The 27,103-nt window shown below is 36.4% G+C and overlaps 2 protein-coding genes across 4 annotated transcripts in view; one reads left to right on the top strand and one right to left on the bottom strand.

Annotated features, from left to right (window-relative positions):
* Window positions 1–9,737, bottom strand: part of cUnh1orf35 (chromosome Un C1orf35 homolog) — a 13,242-nt gene extending 3,505 nt beyond the window's left edge. The window contains exons 1-7 of the mRNA XM_079876259.1: window positions 9,604–9,737; window positions 7,595–7,745; window positions 7,476–7,521; window positions 7,304–7,383; window positions 6,877–6,949; window positions 4,991–5,067; window positions 4,767–4,904 (exon numbers count right to left, since the gene is read on the bottom strand). Of these exons, the coding sequence (XP_079732385.1) occupies window positions 4,767–4,904; window positions 4,991–5,067; window positions 6,877–6,949; window positions 7,304–7,383; window positions 7,476–7,521; window positions 7,595–7,745; window positions 9,604–9,700 (662 nt within the window). The 5' untranslated portion in view covers window positions 9,701–9,737. The remainder of the gene's footprint in view (window positions 1–4,766; window positions 4,905–4,990; window positions 5,068–6,876; window positions 6,950–7,303; window positions 7,384–7,475; window positions 7,522–7,594; window positions 7,746–9,603) is intronic.
* guk1a (guanylate kinase 1a) lies at window positions 9,013–27,103 on the top strand. Of its 3 annotated transcripts, none has more exons than XM_079876261.1 (8): window positions 9,013–9,183; window positions 18,318–18,431; window positions 20,345–20,386; window positions 22,219–22,315; window positions 22,524–22,662; window positions 22,747–22,831; window positions 22,921–23,006; window positions 25,519–27,103. In XM_079876261.1, the coding sequence occupies exons 1-8, from the start codon at window positions 9,159–9,161 to the stop codon at window positions 25,552–25,554; spliced, it is 624 nt and encodes a 207-aa protein (XP_079732387.1). In that variant the 5' UTR covers window positions 9,013–9,158; the 3' UTR covers window positions 25,555–27,103. The 3 variants fall into 3 exon arrangements, with proteins under 3 accessions (XP_079732387.1, XP_079732386.1, XP_079732388.1); XM_079876260.1 differs by lacking the exon at window positions 9,013–9,183 and adding an exon at window positions 10,005–10,209; XM_079876262.1 differs by lacking the exon at window positions 9,013–9,183 and adding an exon at window positions 15,604–15,683.

The following is a 27,103-nucleotide window of genomic DNA, read 5'->3' as shown; positions in this document are numbered from 1 at the left end:
ATTAAACAAACTTGAAGTATACTTTTTTTGTAAGGGTATCTTGTGCATTTTGCCTTCACTCTCCCAAACCTGTCAACAAGGCTATTTTACACGAACACGAGTTCATTAGCATGTAGTTGCTGAATCGCAGGTGTTTCATATATGAGATGAGGACATGCAGCCACTGATGAGGCCCAAACCAGCACTTATGCCCTTTTGAGCACTTGAGCTTAACTGAGACTTCACTGTTTGTAGACTTTTAAGAGTTGTGTCCACCTTGATTAATTGCAATACTGAGATGTTCAGTTTTATTTTGATTTAAAAAAAAATAAAGGTGTTGAGGACTAATGCATATTTGGGCCTACATTCAGTATGAGTAAAATACTATTAAGACTAGATACTCAAGCCTTGTCTGTGAAACCGGGGGTTAAAGGCTAGTCCCAGACTAAAATGAATGTCTGAGCTGTTTTAACTGAAAGCCACTTGCACTAGAACTATATCTGAGATATCTAAAAATGTCACTGCCATTGTTTTCATTGATCTCAACATTTACTTAAAGGGATAGTTCACTTTGAAATTAAATTTTGTTATGTTTTAGCTTACCTCAAGGGCATCCAAGATATAGGTGTCTTTGTTTCCGCAGTAGTTTCAATTTTGATATTTTTAGGTCAAACCGTTCTTGTCTGTCAGTCATATTATGCAGGTCTGTGGTCACTGTATCAAAGAGCATGCACAGAGTCCAAATTAAAACAATTCCCCATCGTCCAAATTAAACAATTCCCCATCGTAAGTACACATTGATGGCCTAAGACACGAAACGAGCGGTTTGTGTGAGAAAATGAACAGTATTTATATCGTTTTTACCTCTTGTAACACAGCCACGTCCAAGTGATCTGAGGGCGCGCGCGCATCCTGCTGTGTGACGTGTGCGCAGACTGGTGCATAGATATATATACACTAGATGTCGCCTTGGCTACGGCATTCGTTAAGAACTGCCGTAGCCAAGGCGAAATCTAGTGTATATATCTATGCACCAGTCTGCATACAGATCACTTGGACGTGGCTGTGTTACAAGAGGTAAAAACGATATAAATACTGTTCGTTTTGTGTCTTAGGCCATCAATGTGTACTTACGATGGGGAATTGTTTAATTTGGACGATGGGGAATTGTTTTAATTTGGACTCTGTGCATGCTCTTTGAGACCGTGACCATAGACCTGCATGATATGACTGTCAGACAAGAACGGTTTGACCTAAAAATATCAAAATTGAAACTACTGTGGAAAAAAAGACACCTACATCTTGGATGCCCTTGAGGTAAGCTAAAACATAGCAAAATTTAATTTCAAAGTGAACTATCCCTTTAAAGTATGGTTTTCAGGTTCTCTTTACATCTCTGGCTCCAAGTACCAGTTGATTTTGGTATAGACTTTTGTGTTGTCTGCTCAAAAGCTGAAAATGAAGAGAACTTTCCCCTTTCAGCAGGACGATGATCCAAAACACATCTAAATCAACAAAAGTATGGCTTCAGCAAAGACAAAGATAAAATGTTTTGGAATGGGCCCGCCAGAGCCCAGACCGGATTCCTATAGAAAATATGTAAGGGGACCTGAAGAGGACCGTGCACATGAGATGCCATGATCACAATTAATCAGATCTGCAATGTTTTTGCAAAAAGTGGGAAAATATTCCCAAGTCAAGATGTGGCACGCTGATATTTAAACAGACTTGGTGCTGTAATAAAAGGGTGCTTCAACTACTATTAATCAGGGGTGTGAACAAAAATGCAGCTAGTTATTACAAGTTTAAAAACAATTCTCTAAAGTGTGTCACTTTGGTTTTCAGTTGCATTGCATAGTTTGTAATTTTTACATTCAAGATGCTAAAATATGATTTATCTTAGTTTAATTTTTTACATCACATTTTGTGTCATCACTGCTCAGCGATTCAGTGGCAAAGCTATTTTAGCGATAAAATCCATGGGCCGTTGATAAGTTTCTGTGCTCCTGAATGTTTCTGTGTGTGTGCAGCGCGATCTCCGGCGACTGACGCGTGCGCGTGTGTGTGTGCTTCAATGAAAACAGAGCATTAATATAGAACGGTGATTAAACTGACTGGAAACTACCTGTGCATTAAACTATTTTATTGCACACCTTCTAGCCAATCAGAATAGGGTATTCAGAGAGACCATGGTATGGATCGCTTTACATGACTATAGTGTATTTATGCATGAATGCAAAGTAGGATGTTAGATATCCAACTTTTATCCAACTATAGTTTAAATTTGAACCCTAACAATCAAACAGTTGAGACTTGCTAGTAGTACATACCACTAAGCGTGAGTGTACTTTATGTAATGAATTTATGAATGTAATGAAGCTTGTGAGGTTTTGTTCGATTTATAAAAAGTTGGTGGTGTGTAACACTGATACGGTGATATAAATCAGTTAAAAATTGTGATCCCCCCTCCTAAGCAGTTTAAGTGTCACAGTCACAGAGGCATCAGTGAAGTTAAAATATGAAATATCACCCGACAATCTCAGCTTCCACTCATTTAAATGAGTGCTATTTGTGATTCCCAAATCTAATCAAACTACAGCTCTTTTCCAAAATCAAGTTAGCTGCCACTGTAGGCATCATAGGTGCAATGTTAAAAATTGAATGAATTGTGATTTGGTATGATTTAAAAAATTTAAATATACTGAACAAAATTATAAACGCAACACTTTTGTTTTTGCCCCCATTTTTCATGAGCTGAACTCAAAGATCTAATACTTTTTCTATGTACACAAAAGGCTCTCAAATATTGTTCAAAAATCTGTCTAAATCTGTGTTAGTGAGCACTTCTCCTTTGCCAAGATAATCCAAGTTGAGTTGACATCTTCACCTTTTATTCAAATATTATTAAAATTTGTTAAAGATTTTGTAAGCATATTGTGTAGTAGTGCTTTGAGTCAATTGTTTTATTTGTGATAACTCAATGAAAAATGCCAAATTGCCAACATCATTTTTGTCCAGGCTGTCATAAAAATAAATGAACACATGCAAAAAAAAGAGAGAACCAAAAAAATATTAATACGTGATTATGTTGTAGTCAATGCATGCAATCCTATGAGCTTTTTGTTTTTCTATGCAATTTTTTTGCATAGTACAAGAAATCCTGTAGATGTAGTTTGCCTTTTTTGCCAAATAATTTTATTAGATATATACCCTAACCATGTTTATTGTTTTGTTCTTCCCTCATATTTAAAATATTTAATATTATATATATATTCCTCTTATTTAAAACAAATATCCCCTCCGGACATTACTTTTGCCCTTTATTGGAATTGGAAATTGTTTTATTTAGCACAAGAGAATGTGACACAAGAGAATGTGTTTTGGGCCAAGTTATAGCAACAATTGCTAATTTCCACCTGTAGTCCCTGGGCAGGTATGACAATTTTTTTTTCAAAAATAACGATTTTAAAATAGAAATTTCACAGTATTATGGATAAAGTGATGTCCACTGTTATTACAAACAAACAGGGAGGCCATCAGCACATTTTCTCTCTGTCTCCTCCCTCTCCAGCAAACACACTTAAACAGTTCAGTAGCATCTTAGGCACATTAGAGTACAATCCAACTCTAGACACTCATTCACACACACACACACACACACACACACACACACACACACACACACACACACACACACACACACACACACACACATACACACACATACACACACATACACAGATATATTATCTCAAAGATGTGTGCAAACTTGCTTACTTAGCAACCAACTCTTTACTGTATGAGATGAATAATTATACAGATTACACTGCAAATGTATATCTGTCTTCATCTACTGTCATCATCATATCCAGTGACCTTCACTAATTATTGATTCTGGAAATCTGGACAAAAATATTTCAAACCTGGAAGACTTTGGCCATGTATTGTCATTGCTGTTTTCATATTTATTAATGTTTTTGTTCATGTAATTTAAAAAAAAAAAATTGTTCAGGGATTCCCAAACTGTTTGAACAGTTTACGTTAATATTTCAATAATTTAATCAAATTTCTATGTTTACGGCTCTCTGATTAATCCTGTTAATGGACACATTGACATGCAGGTAAACAAATAAAATATATTTCTATTTTTAATATTCAAGTATTTTATTTTGATTGTTTTTATTTAAAAATGATTTACTGTAAAATGTAAATTTTTTGTGATTTACTTATTTTAATACTTTTTAACCAACTCACAAACTCCCTGCAGTTTTTTCACTAACCCCAGTTAGAAACTCTGGCGTAAATGAATGCTAAATGCACTTCATGACAACAAAGAATGGAATATTTTCTCTTTCTCTCTCTCTCTCTCTCTAATATCAATATGGTACACAATAATCCCATTCAAATCTGTGATAAAAGTGTTATGTCAAAAGTAATCTAAAAGTAATCAGAAAGTAAATAAAAAATAAAAATACCTTAGAAGCTCCCTAAGTCTTTGAACAGAACCATAGCTTGATAATGTTTTTCAACCCAAACAAAGTTGTACCACTGTCTTCAAAAGGACTGTATTATGCATTAAGAAGAGGAAACTAACTAAAAGATGTGATGCTCATGATGCATGAGAACTAAAGCAGTTAAATTGCGTTACAACGCCCTCTTGTGAAGAAACTGCGTTACACCTTAGAGAAATACAAAATCTATAGTTTTACATATAAAATAATCTATAACAAAAAGTAAATGATGGTGTTTAGTTCATTGACACAATGGAAAAAATATACACAGTTTACCTTTTACTGTACATTTCAGAGTCAGAATCTGAAGAGTCCCTTCTGCTTCGGTGTTTCATCTTCTCTTTTTTCTTCTTTTTCTCCTTTTTCTCCTTCTTACTCTTCTTTTCCTTTTTACTCTTCTTTTTGCTGTCAGATCTGTAATTAATATCAGTTCTCAAGTCTTTAAAACCATAAAATGGATCAAACTTATTTTTTTCCTGTGAATCATTTAGTCTATATACCTTTTATCTCCTTTGTCATGTCTGTTGGACTCCTCCGGCGTCTTAGCGGTTTCTTGCGGTCTGTCAGCTTTATGATGCTGGCAAAAAATAAATTCATAAATTCAAGATCAGTAACGATTTACTCTGCTTGTAATATGATTCTTGAGATTAGGGCTGTCAGAATTCCTCAATTGAATGAGTGCTCGATTCTAAAAATCCTCGATTGATTGCAATTTACCGGTTGCGATTAACCGGCAAAATACTGGAAGTGGTGCATTCGTTTTCTAGGGCTGCATGATATATTAAAACCATTGAAAAATCATAATATAGCATAGTGCTATTGAGAAATCACAAAGGCTGTGATTCAATTAAAATATATATATATATATATATATATATATATATATATATATATATACTCTGCGGATTTGAAAGTGAAGCGCAACGCTTTATTTACATGCGTGCAGGTTACGTGTTCCTTCCAGCGTCTCAGAGCCAGTAAATGCTGCATAAAAGTCTGACACACTTTGTGTTTCATAGCGAAGTGTTGCACTGTTATCATTTACGCGCTCCTTCGCTATGAAACACAAAGTGTTTCTCGGTTATCGGTTGAAACACAAAGTGTAAATTGGTTATTGGTTATGGTTTTAATATATCATGCAGCTCGGTTAACAAACTCCATCTCTGCATATGCCGTGAGTTTGGGTTGCTTACAATGTTCATCTGGGAACATAATGTGCAGCATTTGACCAGATTTGTAATGTAAATCATTTATATAAACCTAAGCCAACACAGGAGAATACATCAATATGTTTCTAAAAATGCGAATTGTTGTTCATCACGATTTAAAAATAAAAGTTTTAACCCTCACTCTGAGTTTGAGTGTTTTGGTGTTCTTGTTCAAGACATTACAGTGGCTGTAGCGTTTCTATTAGAAAAAAAAGTGGCCAAATATTAAAGATTAAGTGGACATTTTAAATAAATGTTGTTTGGCCAATATTAAAGGATTTGATCAACTAACACCAGGCAGTTGGCACCTTCTGCAGGCATTTTTATCATACATAATGTACATAAGTTGATTATGTTTATATTACGTATATTACATTATGTATTTCAACAGTGCTATTTAATAAAACCATATGATTACTTGCGTTTGATACTTCATTTGAATCAATTATTATTAGGGGTTCAAGCATGAAATGCTGAAACCCTATTGTAATTGTAAGGATTTGTAAAACGCATCGTGCAGGCCAAACCGTAAGGCCTAGAGACGTGAAACCTGGCCAGATGGTAGGCCTCAATTTGGGGACAACCTATCAGAGTATGACCCCGATTGGCCCATAGGTGGCCCTGCAGCGACCAAAAGTACAAAATCTCCCATAACTCTTAGACCGTTTGTCCTAGACTCAAGTGTCTTACACCACTGTGATCCCTGGCTCAAGGCGGACAAAATGGCTATCTCCAATTTCGATTTAGGCAGGAAAAATGTTCTGCTATGTCGAATTTTGTCCGAAACCTACTTTTGCGAACTAGTCCCTGGTTTTTGGCCCGATCGGAACCAAACCAGTCTAGGACAATTCTCTGGACTCTCTAGAAGATCAATAATTATCGGAAAAAAAGTTGAACTTTTGCATTTGGGTGGCTGCAACAGGGTCATTTAGAAAAGGGGCGTGGCAAAATACACTAAAAAGCCTATAAATCCCAAATGAAAACTCAGAACTTCACCAAAATTGGTGAGCATATGTGACATAACATCATAAAGAAGCATGCAAAATTTTATGGAGATCGGACTATAGGTGGCGCTATAACTGAAATAATCGCCAGTGACAGCTTTACTTGAGATATGAGCCATGACACATTCTTAAAATCAAATTAGCATTAAAAACTGATTATCTATGTCTACATACCGTGAAAACCGGCAAACCCATTTTTACAGCTTCTTTTTCTTGCTTGGAAAGCAACATTCCTCTCGCCCCGGCCCTGATGAAGAACAAAGGCAGAATCTCAGAATGTTACATTCTATTTATGAATAAAAAATAAGATCAAAATAGAGGAGCAAGTTACAGTCATAAACTAAAATAGAAAAGTGATTTCATTTTGTCTAACATTTCAATACACACTTCAAAACCTAAGCATTTCTATCCAGAAGGGTTTTTATAGGTAGATAGACAGATATTCTGCACTTCTGAATTTTGCTCAACCCTGATAATATGTATTATACATTCATTAGGGTATTTCTATGGTGGAATAAGTTACTTAGAACATAAAATGTCCTTAGAATGTATTTTTAACAGGCAAAGAGACCAGCAAAAGAACATACAGCACTGGCTTTACCTGGAGCTTCCGAGCCCAGAGACCCGGTCCACGTCCCGTTCCTCCCCCTCTCCTTCCCTCCTGCACACATCTGCAAGATCCTGCCAGCAAGAGAAATATGCATCAGAAAATGCAACAAGAAATGCTGCAAATAATTACAAATGTCCATGTTTGGATGTTTAAGAATGCAAACCTCTTTGGTGAGACCAGTTGGTTGTTTTTTGATGGTTTTATGGCCCCTAAAACAGACAAGAACATTCAGATTTGTACTGATTTTATTTTACAGGCCACTGATGGATCAAGCACACTTACAGCGCTGCCAGCATGGCCTCGTGCTCCGCCTCCCGCACCGCTGCCATCTCCTGCTCTTTAGACACCGCTGCGCCACCCTTCTTATCTCGGGCATACCACGTCAAATCCTTGCCTTTCTGCCACCGTCCAACCGGCGCCATGAGGGAATTCCCTGAGGAAAATCAACACAAGACCTGGTCACACTTTAGGTTTTGGAAAATATATATTCACTAGTATGAACTATGACTTTTTTATGTCTCAAAAAGCTCCTAATTTACTGCTTATTAAAGGTTAGTAAGGTAATTGTTGTAGAGGTTAAGTTTAGGTACTGGGTAGGATTAAGGGATATAGAATATGGTCATGCAGAATAAGGTATTACTATGTGTTTTATAAATACTAATAAACAGCCAATATGTTAGTAATATGTAGGCTAATAAGCAACAAGTTAATAGTGAGAATTGGTCCCCAAACTAAAGTGTTACCCAAGACCTCTTAGAATCTTACATAACATGTCAAGAAGAAGTAATATTTCACCCCAAAATCAAAAGAAAAGGAAAAAAACAAGAAATTATATTTAGCTTATTAAAAAAAATTAAACCTATGACCATCAGAACAATTAGGATTTTCATGGCAATTAACTACATTTTCCCCCATAATTTTCATTATCATATAAAGCATAAAAATATCATTCTTAGTATAGAGGGTAATGTTGAAAATATATTACATTATTAAAGATGATATTGTTAGAAAAAATTAACTATTTAAATTGTATTTGCACCTCATTGATTGTAGTATTGGTTGTTTTGCATTTAATTTATGGCCATTGTAATTAAAGAAAACATGAGAATTACATTTATTTGATATGATATTTGATGTGATATGCATTTATTGGAAAATGTGCCAAACTATCATGAAAATATTATATTATAATATTATAATTAAAATACTAAAACTATTTATGGTGTATAATAATTTTCTTTATGCAATATAGGCCTACATGTAACATTTTGTGTGCGGTGGGGCTTATAGATAATACATCATTGTCCTTATCAGGTATTAACAAGTGAAATTGAAATGATTATTTCAAGGGTAGAAAATATAGCTCCTTTAAATGACATGGAACGAATCAATACTAAATCATAATGCCCTTCTGACTGATAGAGACAAGATAAGCAAGCAACTTTGTATGTTAAATATCTTGGGGGTTTAAAAAAACTGCTGGTACGTCAAACGCGCACATGGTACATCAAATGATGCATCCTACTATGATGAAGAGAGCTTTCTTGAACAGGTGGCGTCACGTCTGCCCATCACGGGACATAAGAGCAATGTTAATGAGCTACGCATGCGCAGTAGAAGGATTCCTGCAGGACGCTGGGGGCAGGTTACCTAGCAACGACTGCATGACCTCATTAATATTCAGATGCTGCACCTTTGCCATAGTAGGATTCGTGAACCGACGCGCTGCGTGCACGTCTCGTGCGACTCTGGGTACTTGAACTAGAAAGCCAACACGTCAACTACACCAACAAAAGATACACACAACTGTGTCCGATACATACACATTAAACTAACAGGCGTTGTAATGAGAGATCACACCAAGGAAAAAGGTAGGAATGTTTGAATTTATATTACAATTAACGTTACTAAGGACTTTAAACAGAAGAAAACATATAATGCAACGTGTACCCAGAGGACACTCTGTCATGGACAAACCATGCTGATGTCGATTAGCAATATCTTTACAGGAAAACAAAACAACTACTCATTACAAGTCTGCTACAATATCCTCACGAGTTATATTAGCTTTCTGAACAGGTTATCGTGTGCCAGTAAACTAACGTTACTAAATGTTATCACAGACCAGTTACATGAGCTCTACTTTAGCAATTATTAGTTAATTCAAGCGTGTAAAGTGCACAATAAATCACGCCTCTCTGAATATAACGCTGTATTTCGTGAACTTCGCATATAGAGCACACAATAATAGCGCTGACTGAGTTAGCGGCTAGCGTTAGCTCGACACTCACCCAGATAGTTCTCTCTGTGTTTGTCCACTTTCACTTCATCCCAGTTGAACTGGTCCTGACCCCCTCTCACCCCTCCAGATCTCGACGAGCCGAACATGACTTCTGCTCACTATCCAGGCACACTTCCAGCCTGCTGGAGGCACTGAGAGATGCTTTACACGCGTGTAGTAGAAGAGGAGTCAGGCCTTGGGTTTCCACAACATCCGGGAAACCGCTCGTCTTTTTACTTAGTAACGAATTCAGCACGAAGAGCTCTTTTAACAACCACAAACATTATCGTGTCGAGCAAGCTCTCCCCCCCCCCCCCCCCCCCAAAAAAAAACGATTCCTTACAAAAACAACAAAGCGCATGCAGTGTCGTGAATACGAATATGTGATGTCTACATCATCTGCCGTCTGGCGCGCGCCTCACTGATGATGTTTTGAAGATCTGCGGAGCGTCTGTCCGCGTCTGATGACGTCACCGGGCATCAGTAATGGCTCTCATGCGAAAGCCAGTCACCTGAGCGAGAGAGGAAGATTTTAGGCGGAGGGGGAAGACATTCTCCCTGTGTTTGACCACTTTTATCCCCATGTATGTGAGGTTTATCTCCAGGCTATTTTCAGGTGAGTTGAAATGAGCTACAGCTTTAAATCCTCGCCAGTTACATCATCCTTTTCAGTCAAGTGTTACAGACTATTTGTGAAGTGCCATTATGATGTTGACTTTTCATAAGGCTTAATTTTACTGCATACTTTCTTATACTCGTAGCGGATTTTTATTCACCACGTTCGGTGTGTTTCAAAGTGAACCTGCTGCGTAATGCTTTAGTCATATGCCTGTCATAAACGTGTAATGCATTATGCAAGCATTAAATGATAATACAGTGCTGTGTATATGCCTGGATGGATTGATGTATAGTTTATTAAGGGTTTTTGTTTGTATCTGTGTAAAGATATGGAAGCTACAGTGTGATGAGTGAAAAAGTGTCTGGTTTCCATTTTTGTAATGTAATATTTAAACAAAAATGACTAATAAAGCGCATTATCAGCCTAACATCTGAGAAAAACCTAATCGAAAAATTGACGCAAGAGTTAGATCTCTAAATAATGAAATAACATATTTTTCTAAGGCAGGTAAAAAGGTGGAAGAAGACAGACGTGTTTTTTTGAGGAATCTCAGTCTGACTTTGTCTGAGCAGAAAATGATTGCGCAACTGTCAACAAAAAAAGACCACTGGGTTTAATCTCTTTAAATGTGCATCCCTGTTTACTTTCCTCGCTTCCCGGCTCTGCTCAATGTTAGGAAAGGATGCAGTGAATGAAACTGAGAAATCGAAACACAACTTCTTTGTAAATTGGAATATTCTTGATCACTTCAAAATGTCATCAGCTGCGCCCAAAGGATCTGTCCTCATGTTGAGGTTTGCTGGTTTAAGACATTCATTCTGAATATTAGTAAAGCGAGAAGCCCTGTAGAAATATGTGAATGCACTTCATGTAAACTGCAAAGGTAGGGGTGGGTGATCTTCCCAAAATTTAATATCATGATCTAAATCGCGATCTTCCCAATTTTGAGATGTATTATCGATAATATCCAGATTGGAACAAGCCTATGGACTTCTATATTTGCACAGTTTAAAACACAGTATTGCATTTAACAGTCAGTTGTCAAAATGGTAATTAAACCCCGAGTTAAACTCAGCAAAGTCTTCACTGTATGAACTGATTCTTATTTAAACTACTAAAGTGATTCAGTCAGCAGCAGTGAGTGATTCTGTCTGTCTTTTGTTTAACATTAATGACACAGACAGCGGCAGGTATTTGCATCAGGTTTTAAGACCGAATGAATGGATAATATAATATAATGACACGCATCCAATTTCTTTCCCAACTGTTTATTCACTTAACACATATAACTGACTGTCTTTATGTAAATACTCACCAAGATGGACATTTTGACGAATTTATGGTGTATATTTGACCGTTTAGGTGTAGTATACTTTGTCTCTTTCGCAGTTTAGTGCACTTTTAATAACTCATTTTAAAATAAAGCATTTGCCACAGTTGACTAATTTGGACATTTAAGTTTTGGATTTTAAGGAAAGCAGAAAGCACATACTGGTAGCTTTAAAGGAAAAGAATGGCATGTGACACAATGATCATTTTATCTTGATTATCACGTTTCCATAATCGTTAGCACCCTCAGTGTTGTACATTAAACGGTATTCAATAATAACATAGTGTAAATGATTACATTTATTCAAATTATTAAATGGATGCCAGCTTATTGGGACAATAAAGCCTTTCCTAAACCTACCTCTAACCGATAAACACTTTATTATTAAACGCACGTTAAACACTTTATTTCCACTTTTCTAATATTTTGTCGTCAGGTCGCTCACCCCTATGCAAAGGTAAAACGTAAGTTAAATAAATTGTGACGTGAAGGGCGAGTAGAATTTGTACAAGCGTGAGGTTTTTCGACAGCTAGCGCTTTTCTTGGCGCCTCTGGAAGAATCCACGTTTCTCAGTGCAGTTCGAGAAGACTTTAAGCTGGTTGATGTCTGGGTCAATGGATGGAGGAGTCTGAGTATTGAGAAGATCCCACTCGTCTTGTGACCTTGAAGACTTAGACATGGACGATACAGCACACAACATGAGATTAAATAGTACGATAAAGGTTGATGAGGAAACAAACGCGCTGTCTTTAAGCACCAGCCAAAACTGGTCTCATGGCGAGGGGTTGCACCATATGACTTGCATTAAAATGTGGATGTCACACGTGGAGCTCATTTATTTGAAGACATCAGTTTGTAATGGAGGGAAACAAATGTTGTGTAGGACACTGAATTTAAAAGGGGGAAAACAGTTGCACATATGATAGGCTCATTAGGCTGGAGGAAAGCTTTTTTATATAGTCTGTCAGTATGAGATGTGGCCTGTTTTATGATCATTGTCAAGTGTTTTTCCTGTGATTACAGCTGTTTTGCAGTTTAATCTAGGGGAACGTCCAGCTGAAGTGAATTATGCAGCGATGTGGATGGGGCACATTCATTGTTCAGGGTGTGATTGGTTCAGGTTTCCTATTGAATTGAATTCTTGAAAATAAATGTTAAATAATAGCACAAGGTGTCATGTTGTGGTTAACTGTGCTTGATAGTGTGAGAACTTGCTTGAATTCACTGTGCGTGTATTGTAAACGTTCTCTTGTGAGCGGTGGCTCTGATTTTGACACTGAAAAGGAGCTGTAAGGACTTCCAAACCTATTACCTTCAAGTGCCTTATGTCCCTCACAGCTGTTTGCTCTGAGACGTCACTTCAGCTCTCACTGAAGTGAGACTAAGTAAGACTGTCAGTAAGACTAAGACTCGAGGCGATTTTCAAATCAAAGATGCCATTTTAGGATTTCTCCATTTGGCTGCCTAGTCCTTTTAAATTTACTTCAAAAAGTAAAAAGTGACTTATTTTGTAGTTATTTTTAAAAGATTGATTAGCTTAAAGAAAGGGATAGTTCACCCAAATTCTGTCATTAATCACTCACCCACTACACCCATGTAGTGAGCAATTAATGACAGAATTCAATCTGTTCATCATATAAAGCGATCGTCACTCTTCAGAAAATTTGGACTAAACCGCTCAATTCATATGGATTAGTTTTACTATATCTTTATGAACATTTTGAAGCGTCAGAGTGGAAGTTGTGTAGCTGTCTATGCAGAGTACAGAAAGCTCTCAGATTTCATCAAAAAGATCTTCATTTGCGTTCTGAAGATGAACAAAAGTCTTACAGGTTTGGAACGACATGAGGGTCAGCGATTAATGACAGAATTTGGACAATCTGATTGTTGTTAAACAACAGTGAAATACATTGAACGCAATGTATTTTGTCCCTCACAGCATTGTTTTCATTCCCTGTCAAAATTGAAATATGGAGCTACCCTGACTAAGATCTATAGTCTGATATTATTATGAATTAAAATATACCATAAACCGGTAATATTAAATAAAAAATGAATAAAATGCAAAAACAAAGTGTCTTTAAATGTGTGGTGACCATGTACTGTAGTATATAAATGTACAGTATGAAAACTGACCTTGCGTGGTGTAGACTTGGCAGAGGTGGAGTTGATTTGTAGAAAAGTGGTGCAGATACTACATTAAAGTAAGGAGATTTTAATGAGAATAACCATTGAGAATGTGAGTGGCGTAATGGTTAATAGAGCGTCAGACTGGTAACCCAAAGGTTGCGGGTTCGATTCCCAAAATCAGCACCTAACCCCCAATCGTTCCCCAGGCGCCACAGCAAAAAATGGTTGCCCACTGCTACAAGTGTGTGTGTCCACGGTTTGCAGTGTGTGTGTGTTCACTACTCCTAATGTGTGTGCACTGACTTGGATGGGTTAAATGCAGAGGACAAATTCCAAGTATGGGTTACTTGGCCTTCACATGTCACTTTCAATGAGAGAATAATGGGTCTCATTCACTAATAATTGATGGAATCCACCTAATTCACGACACGAGCGTGCGCACATGCATTTGTTCTTAACCTCGTTCTGATGTTAATGAATTTGGCTTATTCTAAATGAGCGACTGCATGCCCAAGGTTAGTCGTTTGGCATAAAACCTGCCCCTACCAACTCCATTTAAAGTCACTTTACTTCAGTGTTTTGACTTATTTGTCGTGACTCATTTCCTTTTTCCAAACTAACGTTAACGTCTAACGATAAGGAACGCCATTCCAGAGCGGAAGCAAATTTTCCGATTTTGATTAAAGATTACCACAAAAAACAAATGTTTCTGTATATTAACTTGCACAGATTAATTGTTCACCACAATTGCGCTAACAAAGTAAATGTGGTCAATTTTGATCAGTCGTCTATCATGATGATTTTAAGGGCGTTCCACAGCCTTTTCTTTACAGCCATTCATGACTCAGTAAACATACGACACTCATGTTACACTCTCGAAAGACGCCTGAAAGATCCTCAAGTGCACCATCCTCAAAACCAGTTCAAACTCAATAAACATCTTTTATTTTATAAAATATTTTATTTGATTTTTCTACAGACCCACTATATGAATGAATGAATACATTTTCCTCTTAAAGGAATAGTTCACTTAAAAATGAACATTCTGTCATCATTTACTCACCCTCAAGTTGTTTCAAACCTGTATGAATAAACAGTTGATGGACTTCTTGACTTCCAGAGTATTTTCTTTTCCTACCGTTGAAGTCAAAGGTGTCCATCAACTTTCTGGTTACCAACATTCTTAAAGATATCTTCTGTTCAGCAGAAGAAAGAAACTCATACAGGTTTGAAACAACTTGAGGGTGCGTAAATGATGACAGAATTTAAATTAAGTGAACTATTCCTTTAAAATGATTATTAGGCCACCCAGAGTATGTGATTTTTGCATACGTGTGGTTTCGTTTGTTTCAACAACAAAAAAATCGTACATGTATAATAAATTAAATAAGATAGTTAATAATTAATCATGATTTGTTTGTGAAAACATTTGTACATATATTTCACACACGAATCAATACATGTGTACCAATGATAAGTAACAAAAAAATCTAGTGGTCTGTGGTAATGAAAATTTTGGGGAAGGTGTAGAAAAATATTGTCACGAAAAATATCAATGAAAAAAAAAATGTTTGTCCAAATAGACATACAAAATTGACATTTCTTTATTCAGAATAATTTTTCTTTTTGCATTTTAAAATGGCTTAAATGCTGACCTGGACATGTTTTTGTGAGATTCGCGCACCCATTCATAGCTAAAATATATCATTTGAATTTTATTCAAATTTGAATTATTCAGTAGATTAATGGGAAATATCACAACTCAATGTTGGCACTGTAGTTTTTGTTCTCGTAAGCACAGATGTGTTTGTGAGTCAGTCTGGTGTAATGCTGATATGGCAGTAACTCATGCAAAGAAGGCTGGGTTGTTTGACGGGTTTGGCTTCCAGTGAGCTGATAGGAGCAGGACATTATCAGAAAACACACACACACACACACACACACACACACACACACACGTTCAGATCAGATTGAGTGTTGTGCATGTTTCCTTTTGCACATTTCAGCAAGGTAAGCACGCAGAGCTTGAATTGTGATGTAAATTGACTTATTGTTATTATGAATGTATTGAAATATTGTTTTAATGCTTAAATATTATAAACCCTGTAAACCTAAGCCTTAAGCGAGCAGTTTAATGAAAATAACACAATTGACATTATCATTAACATGTCAGCTGCTTTAATGTTTCATTTGCTAACATTAGTTAACATGAACTAAGAATGAACAATACTTCTACAGCATTTATTAATCTTAATGTTAATTTCAACATTTACTAATACATTATTAAAATCAAAAGTATTTGTTAACATTAATTAATACACTGTGAACTAACATGAATGGACAATAAACAGACTTTTGTCATTTTACATCAACAAAGATTAATATTAATACATAAATATTGTAACAAATGTATTGTTCCTTGTTAGTTCATGTTAGTTAATACATGAATATTAACAAATGAAAGCTTATTGTAAAGTGTTATCGAATGTTCCACTTCCAAGTGCCATGGGAAGTCAAACTAACTTAATTTAACATTTTATTATATTTACTTGTATTATTTATCTCCTACTCTTTAACAATACATCAGGCTCTTAAAGGGATAGTTCACCCAAAAATGTTGGTAATCAGACAGTTGACGGTAGCCATTGACTTGCCATGCTACTGGTTTCCAACATTCTTTAAAATATCATGTTTTGTGTTCAACAGAACAAAGAAACTCATACAAGTTTCGAAGGTTTGGAACAACTTTGTCTTTGTCTTATCTTGGAATATATGTAGGTCAGGTTTTTCCTGTCAGTCATCATTAGAACAGAACACATTTTACACAGGAACACTGAATGTTTGGTCAATAATTCAAGAATTGTTTTTTTTTCTTCTGATCTATCCACCTTATTTTTCAACACGAAAGTAAGCTATTTTTTGTGAATGTGCTAGACTTCCGGTTCATTGGCCACTATATAGAAATAATGAGAATAAAAACATAGTGCATGGTAAAACTATTTGCTCTACAGCCTACTGTGTTTACAATTATGATAATACATTAAAATAATAGGCTAAGAAATACCAGTTTGCAATATCAAGCAGCATAACAAGCTTTTTTTGTACACTAGAAATAACTGGAAGTGGATTACACCGGAAGCCAGACACATTACATTTACAAATAGCCACGCACACTATGGATGGCATGTGTTATGAGGAACTATAGCCACAAAGTGGAAAAAATCTATTCCCTTAACAGATTATCTATTAGAAAGTCTAGTTAGTCAAAATTTACCACAATAAAGAGAATAAAAGATGATAAATTCTAGTAAGGATGGTCATGAGTAGTTTAAAAAGATTTCTAATTTATCTCGGTGCAAGATGATGTTGTCCTCTTTTCATCTTTTTTTTTTCTTCTAGTTTTAGTTTAGAAAGTGCCACAGGACACACAAATCGGATCTGAACAGTTGCCATACACAGTGTGGACAGTCAATAATTTTAGATCAGATTCCAATCAGATGCACAAATAATCTGATTTGGACTGACAGTGTGACATTTTGATTATTGGGGAGGTTACATCCCCCCGGAAACATGGCACAATACAGGATCTGTAATTTTCCACTGTCGTTGTAATTAAAATGTCCTTAGTGAATTGGCTCATCTGAAACTCATCAGCTGCGTTCAGAGCTAATGAGCTGTTGTGCTTCAGTCCTGTTGGAACATGTTGAGACAGGATTTTGACATGAAGTCACTACACTACCGGACAAAAGTTTGGAATAATTAACTTTTTATATAAATATATATGGTTTTGAAAGAAGTTTCTAATGCTCACCAAGGTTGCATTTATTTGGTAATATCAAATGGACAAACGTGTTTCGTCAATATGTTGTTCTTTGTGCAAGGAAACTAGCTAAAGTCAGCGAATAAAACACTGACACAATGATGAACAAGTTACAATAATATTCGCAATAACATATCGTTTTACTGAATAATTAAGTAAACCTAATTTCTTAATTTATCTTTGTAAAGAAACCTCATTGCTGAACTGGCTACTCTCTGCTGTCTCAGACGACGACATCTTTTCCTGTCGGCCACCGTAACTTCTGTTGGTTGCAATTCACAACCTTAACGCTAGATGCCGCTAAAAATTACACAGTGCACCTTTAAATTGTAATTTACTTCTATGATGGAAAGCTGAATTTTCAGCATCATTACTCCAGTCTTCAGTGTCACATGATCCTTCAGAAATCATTCTGAAATTATGACTTGATGCTCAAAAACATTTCTGATCATAATCAATGATGAAAGCAGTCATTGCTGCTTAATCTTGATAGTTTCAAGGTCTTGATTTTAAGGTAAAAATGTTATATTGTCCTAAAATAGCTGGATTAGATGGAAAATGTTTGTAATTTCAAATATACAATGGATGTCTTAAATGGAAAATGAAATGGAAAGTTTCTCCCCATTGTAGACTTTTGTACTTATTGCTCAAAGCTCAGATCATTACAAAGAGTAATGTTTCGTCTTTAGTTCACGAAGAGTCTTTAGTTTTCTAAACATTTAGACTGATTCATTCTTGTGTGAATGTGACTTTAATCTGAAAGTGAATTGAATATTTCTGAAAGCCTCCTCCTTTCTTCCTCCCTGTCTGTGTTGTGTTTGCAGCGATGGCTGGACCGAGGCCTGTGGTGATGAGTGGACCCTCTGGGGCTGGGAAAAGCACTCTGCTAAAGAAACTGCTCAAGGAGTTCGATGGTGTATTTGGCTTCAGCGTATCCCGTAAGTCACATACATATGTGACACAAGTACAAAGTGCTGGGGGGGGATAGTCAACAATTTTATCCCATAAAACTTATCTCTGAACACCAAAATGACATATTTAAAATAAAAAATCCTGTGAAAAAAAATTTCCTCATGTCTTAAAATAGCTTGAAAAAAAAATTTCTTCATGTCTTAAAATAGCTTGAATGTAACTCTACACTCTTGCTTCATTTAGTATATGTGAACCATGACTATACAAATTAGCCCCGCCTCCACTCACTCACACCTGCTCAGAATACCTGATCCGTAAATCTGATATCCTGATCGGTCAACATTTTACTCAAGTTACTGTAGTAAACACTGCACAAGGATATCGCTCTTTACAATGTTGGACACATAACGGTAATTAATATTATTAGCCTTTTGCTTGACTACGTTATCAAACAGCTAAGAATGTGATGCTTATGTTACACAAACCATGTTCGCGTTCACCATCTCAGAGTCAGACAGATGCCTTCTAAAAATCAGCATCAGAAAAGCTTTGAACAACTAAGAGCATCAGTGGAGAAAGACATATACAGGTGCTGGTCATAAAATTAGAATATCATCAAAAAGTTGATTTATTTCAAGAATTCAACTTAACAGGTGAAACTAATATATAGACTCATTACATGCAAAGTGAGATATTTCAAGCCTTTATTTGTTATCATTTTGATGATTATGGCTTACAGTTTATGAAACCCACAAAATCAAAATTAGAATATTACATGAAATCACACAGTAATTACACAGTGATACCATGGTCATTGAACCAGGTTTTGGTTATTTTGGCAGTGTGGGCCGGTGCAAATCCTGCTGGAAAATGAAGGAAGCATGAAGTGCTCTGGAAATGTCCTGGTAGACGGCTGCGTTTACTCTGGATTTAATAAAGCACAGTGGACCAAAGTCCTCTTTTCTGATGAGAGCAAATTTTGCATCTCATTTGGAAACCAAGGTCCCAGAGTCTGGAGGAAGAATGGAGAGGCACACAATCCAAGATGCTTGAAGTCCAGTGTGAAGTTTCCACAGTCTGTGTTGGTTTGGGGAGCCATGTCATCAGCTGGTGTTGGTCCACTGTGCTGTCCACTCAACGCAGCCGTCTACCAGGACATTTTCAGAGCACTTCATGCTTCCTTCAGCAGACAAGCTTTATGGAGATGCTGACTTCCTTTTACAGCAGTATTTGCACCTGCCCACACTGCCAAAATAACCAAAACCTGGTTCAATGACCATGGGATTACTGTGTAATTACTGTGTGATTTCATGTAATATTCTAAGTTTCTGGGATTTTGATTTCGTGGGTAGCTGTAAGCCATAATCATCAAAATTATAACAAATAAAGGCTTGAAATATCTCACTTTGCATGTAATGAGTCTATATAATATATTAGTTTCACCTGTTAAGTTGAATTCTTAAAATAAATCAAGTTTATGATGATATTCTAATTTTATGACCAGCACCTGTAGTTCATCATAATATCGTAATATACATCATATACACAATTCACCCGCTATATTGCTAAATGTACAAGATTTTTCATATCAACAGAAAAATATACCTGGATAATCTGGCTTCTCTTGAGACTCCTCTGCTTCGCAGCATAGTTATGATGATATGCTAAAGCCGGCCACACGTTGACCTGATTGGTTACAAGGTAGTTTGTGACATCAGAAACATCAGCGATTTCAAACCGTGTTTTTGAGACTGCCTTTGATTCACTGCAGTTTTAAGGAGAAAATACTCAGCAATGATGTTGATTTATGAATTTACACATGGTTTGTCTGATAGCACATTGAAAAAACCACATAGACATATAGACAACATTAAAAACTTGATTTTCACCAAATCTGGGGGACTTTCAATTTTCTTAATTAAGATTGGTCTTTTTCCAGATACAACGCGAAGCCCTCGTCCAGGAGAGGAGAACGGCAAAGGTTAGGCTTTTGATCTTGAGTGGTAAAGGGAACCATGTTTTTCTGAAAATATCTTTTGCATTATCCTCAAAACCCAAAAATAAATTTTACTACAAGCCTTGTTATTATAAAACATAATGTTCATTACATAAATATCTAGTTATTTCAGTTGTTAGTCAAACAGAATCAAATCTTAATATGCTCTTAATTATGCTTTTTCAAATATTACCTCTCATGCAGAGTGTAATAAAGCTGTTTGTGAATGTAAACTCTGCAAAATTGTAAAGTTGAAAGTGGACGATAAATAAAGTTATTGTCTCCCAAAAGAAAGATTCGACTCTGAACCGCCTAAACGAGTCGTCAGGAATCCCAGTCTCACTTCCGTGACCTTCATACGTAACGCAGTAATGGTTACTATGAAACTATGGTCTTCATTGGCTGCCCGTGAACGCGGCTAATTTGATCCTCCTCAAACACTGTAGCTGGTTCGTGTTGTGTACATGTCGAGAAGACAATGTTTTCTGCTCTACAGAAGCATATTCTCTTTGTAAATACTTCCAAAGGATAAGGATGTGAAGAGTAAGTGGTTAAAATTACCACAGCGATACAACAATATAACCATGCTTCTCAAATCTCCATGAGGTCTAAATGTGATTTACAAAACGCATTAAAGATGGGACAGTACCCACTTTATTTGCTCCTCAGAATCACAACCTGTAAGAATGATTAACTACTGATGAATGTATTTTCTACCGGGTGTTCAAAATACCTAGTTTTGTGTTTTATATTGTGTAGGTCTCCTGCTAACTGGCTAATTCACGATATTACTGTCTTACTGACATACTTCTGCTGATCAGTTGTGGGCCACTATTACCTAAAACTGTGTCAATTACTGCAGATTGTCTGTCGTTCTTTCTACTTTGAGTAAAGATAAAGGATGGAGCAAGATTTGTTTTATAAACTTTAATGTTACATCAGTTATTCATGTTAGAGCTCGGCTATTGATTCAGTTCCCGCATGTTAACCGCAATAAATTAGAAAAATACACATTGGTTTGATGATGGACATACACTTTTAATGCTGATGGTGAGGAATTACAGCTGTAACATCTCATTATGTACCTCAAACTGAGTAGCTTCTGCTCGAGTCGTCCTTGCGATGGAGGTTCGGGTTGAATAACTAGTTCTTCCAATGTTTCATCATCGGACTCGCGTTTGTATTGATCAAATAAAATCGACGCCATCGTTACGGTCTTTACAGTTCAATCGCTGCGCTTTAGGAAGCCTCCGGAGCTGAAGTTTATGGCAATGGCCGTTTCGTTTCTGACGCGCTGTAGGCGGTTGACCAGTCACAACAGACTGGGCCAACTGGCCAATCAGAGCAGAGTAGCTCGCGGAAAGGAGGGATTTAGAGAGACTGAAGCATCGGAGTCGTTTGAGAATCATTGAAAATGTGGTGATGTGAAATGTATATTATGTGAAAATTAAAGTGTTTTTTCACCTTTGATGCATGTAAACCTGTTGTAGGAGAACTCCAAAACAAAATTAGGAACCTTTAAAATGGCATAATAGAGGCACTTTAAAGTCGGCATGTAGTGGAAGTTGCGCAAGTCTTTTCTTCCCTATTCCCAAATTGACTGATACAGTGATGAGCCAAAAAACATGGGTCAGCGCATGAGCATAAATGAAGCATCAAAAATATGCTTTCCAAATTTGTGCTTTCAGTTGCGTGTTGTTTTTAATTGGTATTTGGCTGATTAAATGATAATTGCAACATCCTTTGAAATATCAGTTTTTTTGAAAGTCAGTCGATGAGTGACGTATCTTCTGAAAAAATCGTCTTTTTTCTTTCAGATTATCATTACGTTACCAGGGAAGTTATGCAGGCAGCAATAGCAAATGGTGAATTTGTTGAAAATGCCGAATTTTCAGGGAACATGTATGGAACAAGGTACAGCCCTCTTTGGAAAGTCTTGTTTGAAGAGAGATTTAACTGACATTCCTCTTTTGAAACCACTGATACAGTCCCATTGTTAAGTGTTTGTTCTTATTGAATGGTCTATAACTTAACACGCTTGTCCTCATATTCAAACTTTAGAAATATGTATGCAGAAATATTTCTGTAATTATAACTAACCTCACTTTTGCCCTCTTCACAGTAAAGCAGCTGTACAGGCTGTTCAGGCCAAAAATTTGATTTGCATTTTGGACATTGACATGCAGGGAGTGAAGAACATCAAGAGGACCGATCTCAACCCCATATATGTGTCCATCCAGGCCCCGTCAATGGACATCCTGGTAAGAAATACTTCAATTGAGCTCTCTCTCTCCAAATATTATGTCTTCATTTTAATCTCAATTGTATAACTGAATTTATTTTAGGAAAAAAGATTAAGGGACAGAAAAACTGAGTCTGAGGAAAGTCTACAAAAACGTTTAGATGCAGCCAAAGTGGACGTGGAAATAAGTAGGTATCCGTTCCTATACAAATAATTTTGTACAAAATGCTTTTCACATCTAGAATAGCATGCTAACCGTTATTTATCCATCTTTCAGGTAAAGAGCCTGGATTATTTGATGTGATCATTATCAATGATGATCTTGACGCAGCGTATGGGAAATTAAAAGACACTCTTCTCGAGGTAACATCTTCCAGTCTAAATTTTCATTACCCGGAATGTAATGGTATGAGATTTTGACGGTCACGGTACAAACATTTTCACAAATATTTCACATTATTAGGGTGCATTGCTAATAACTATTTGAATAATATCATTTTTAGTAGACACTTGTCTGATCAACACGCAGGGCCCTATCATACAGCCGGTGCAATGGGGCGTCAGGCGCGACACAAGTGTTTTTTGCTAGTATCAGCCCGACGCAGTTATCATTTTCACGTCCTGCACCACGTTGTTTAAATGGCAAATGCATTTGCGCCCATGGGTGCTGGTCTGAAAACCAGGTGTGTTCAGGCGCATTGTTGGCGTATTGCTATTTTGAGGCGACAAAATAAATTATATATATATATATATATATATATATATATATATATAGGGATGATTAGGAAGCCATGATGGACAGAGGCCACTGGGCAAATTTGGCCAGCATGCCGGGGTTACACCCCTACTCTTTCGAAAGACATCATGGGATTTTAAATGACCACAGAGAGTCAGGACCTCGGTTTAACGTCTCATCTGGAGGACGGTGCTCTTTGTCTTTATGGTGTCCCGTCACTACACTGGGGTGTTAGGACCCACACAGACCACAGGATGAGCCGTATCCCCTGCTGGCCTCACTAACACCTCTTCCAGCAGCAACCTGGTTTTCCCAGGAGGGCCCTTAGAGACATTTAAGTTATAACCAATTCTTTAACTTGAATTTTCTTCGGGATTACTAAAGTATTAATCATCATCAACTTTATTTTGGATATCTTTGAAATGCTATTATATTATATTATATTATTAATTTTTTTTTTCCATAGCAGCACCGGGTATATTTGGTACCCGCTGATACCCGCTTTCAAACTCTCACGTTCGTGTTTGTTTCTCTTAGCCTCAAAGGTTTCTATTTACAGTGTGTTTTACAGGCGTAAAAAAAAAATCTCATTGCAGCCAATCACAATCATATCTGTTGAGCACATGAACCCAATAGCCAATCAGAGGTGCTAGTCAATAAGTTAGTCAGAATCCACTCAACACGGCTGAAAACGCACAAGGTTTGGTTTTGTTCAACGTGAGTGCTTTCCTTATAACCAACAAAGTGTAAACAATGTAAATAAGAGATTGATTGATTGTACAATCGTGAGAGTGCAAATTCAGCTTTAGAGATTTGACAGCCTTAGTGATTGTAAGGCTCTTCTCTTGCTTTCTGTTTATTACACCCATTCACAATCTGAAGTTTTTCATGCTGCTCGGTACACTGTAAAGTTTCTGGATTGACAACTGTATTTAAATATGCGATTGAATCGGAAACTGAAATGATTGACAGAGATAACCAATGGACGAAATGAGTCAATTAAATGCGACAATTGTTTTTAAAGGGGTGATTATGATTTCACTTTTCTAACTTTAGTTAGTGTGTGTAATGTTGCTGTTTGAGCATAAACAACATCTGCAAAGTTACAATGCTCAAAGTTCAAAGCAAAGGGAGATATTTTCTTTTAAATAAATTGCTTTTTAAGGACTATAACAAACGGCTGGTAGTGACATCACCAACCCTAGAATTTGCATAAACCCCACCCCTGGGAAGGAGATGTATAGATTATCAAGACAGAATATGCTAATCAATGCCTAGAAGATAACTACACATCAGCTACATAAATTCATCAACTAACCATTCAGAAATGTTTTGTTGCATTCTACATGTTGTCACTTCTTGAGTCTCTCCATCATTGTCTGAATCCGGTTTGAACATAAAAGGAAGCCCCGCCCCCTCTGCCGGGAGCAGCAGCTCATTTGCATTTAAAGGAACAGACACAAAACAGTGTGTTTTTGCTCACCTTCAAAAAGTGACAACTTTAACATGCTATATAAAAATATCTGTGGGGTATTTTGAGCTAAAACTTCACATATACACTCTGGGGACATCAAAGACATATTTTACATCTTGTGAAAAGGGCATTATAACACCGCTTTAAGTACTTAATTTAACAGTTTTTGCTCTGGTACTGAAATTTGTACTGAGAACCGGTATTGGTACTGATAACTGTCATTTTGGTACCGTGACAACCCTAGTACTTTCTATCTTCTGTTTTTTGTAACTACATCACCTTAAATTAAAGTGTTGCCGTGTTCCTGTTGCCGTCTTTGAGGCTGCTCTGATTAGTCCCGTCTATAACGGCCACCCAAACACCAAACCATAACCACACTGGGACTGGGGGATTCTAGGTTGAGTGACAGTTAAATGAATGGAGAATTTAGACATTTTTGAACATAATTGAATGTATAATAATGGAAATCTTATTCATAGACACCACCCTTATTTAAAATAACAGTGTACTGCAAAATCGGCATACCGTTACATTCTTTTACCTCCTATTAAATCATTTAAAAATCCCTCTCGTGTCTTCCTTCATCTGTATAACACCTAGTTTTATCTTTGAAGTCTCATGTGAAAATGTTTCACTTCCACTCAAGTCTTCTCTTCCTTTAACAGGAAATCCAAAAGGTCAGAGACACCAACAAATCCTAGAGAAGAATACACTTGCCAACAACAGCGACCTCTCTATTCTCCTCCAACTTATAAAGTTTTCAGATCTGAACATTCCACCCAGGGAAGACTTTATGAAGTTCGGTCAATACTCCAACAAAGCTGGATGTAAAATATATTCATGACTAAAAGGTGCAGATTAATATATTCCATGTTCAGTTTATTTTTTGACCACGCATGTTACTTCATTCCAGGGCTAAAGCTAGAAAACATGTATGAATCAACCAAGAAACACTCTAAAACTCTCAAGGTCTAGTCTTTGAAACAGTTTCTGTTTTTATTTTTATTTTATAATGAAGGAAGATGGATATATCTTGGCTATATTGATTGCTATATCTATTTGGTATTGATGTATCGAACTAGCATGTTCACTAATTTATTGTTTTTCCTTTTCCTTTTATGATAACGTGCAGATTTTGTCTTAGATGCTGCTGTATACACATTGGATAAGCAGCTTTCTGTTTGCTATATTTAAACATTCTAGCTATTATCTGCACATATAGGCAGTGTGTTACACCTGCTTTTATTCATACGATAGCATCTGACATTGCAAAAGTCAAGCAAAGCTTCTTTTCTTAACTAATAACTAATTCTTAAAAAATGTTAATGGTTGCTTCTCATATGCTGGTGTCTTGAATTGCATAATCACGTTTCACAGACACATTACATGCATATTGCTCACAGTAAAGTGAGATATTGTCCTTTTTTAACAAAACGTGATCTGTTTATTTGATAAAGTTCAAGGTAATATAGGTGTGCTTTCAGACTTTGTGTAAGGCAGCTCATAAACACAGCCACAGTAAGTTTAGGACAACGCTTTTAGTCTTATACAGCTGGTCTTTAACATGTTCAGATTGCTCAGCTATTCTCATCTTTTCCTGTCACAACTAAATCATTTGGAAACCAAAGTAAAACATCGTTTTAAAATCTGTAACTACAGAATCATTTTTTTTCTTGTCGATTTGTTTACACCCTTGTTTATTAGCAGTCGAAACATTTTAAAACTGATTTTTACGTGAGTAAATACATTGATAGACATGATAGAAATATTTCTTTCCTTCCCATATGTCAAATATCATGAACTATGTGGTTCCAGTTTACCTGATATAATATTCTAACATAATACATTGACTTTTAAAATGCGTTCTTGTATTTTTTCTGTTCAGCACATACACTGTGACTACAGTTCAGCAGAAGTTTATATTGGTTTCTCCCAAACCTTCTAAGTACTATGTGTGACTTATTATCCATCGAGTGTGAAAACAATGTAATATGCTGTAAATTGTGGTGTATACACATACATGAAGATTATCAAATGGGAAAAAAGGTTTTCTTAAAATGGCACAATTTTAAAGAATCGAAGGAAACCAAATTACCAGACACCTGCTGTTTATGAAATGTAGAACGATCCTGTGTATGTTGCGAAACAACTGCTAGTAATTTTGTTTTTGCATATACAAATTGACAGATTTTTTAGTTTTTTATGTCTCTAGGGTCTTAGAAAACTGCAGAACCCATTTCAGAGTTTTGT

This window comes from Squalius cephalus (assembly GCF_949319135.1).
Source record: "Squalius cephalus genome assembly, chromosome: 7".
NCBI lineage: Eukaryota > Metazoa > Chordata > Actinopteri > Cypriniformes > Leuciscidae > Squalius > Squalius cephalus.
This window is presented reverse-complemented; position numbering and strand designations above follow the sequence as displayed.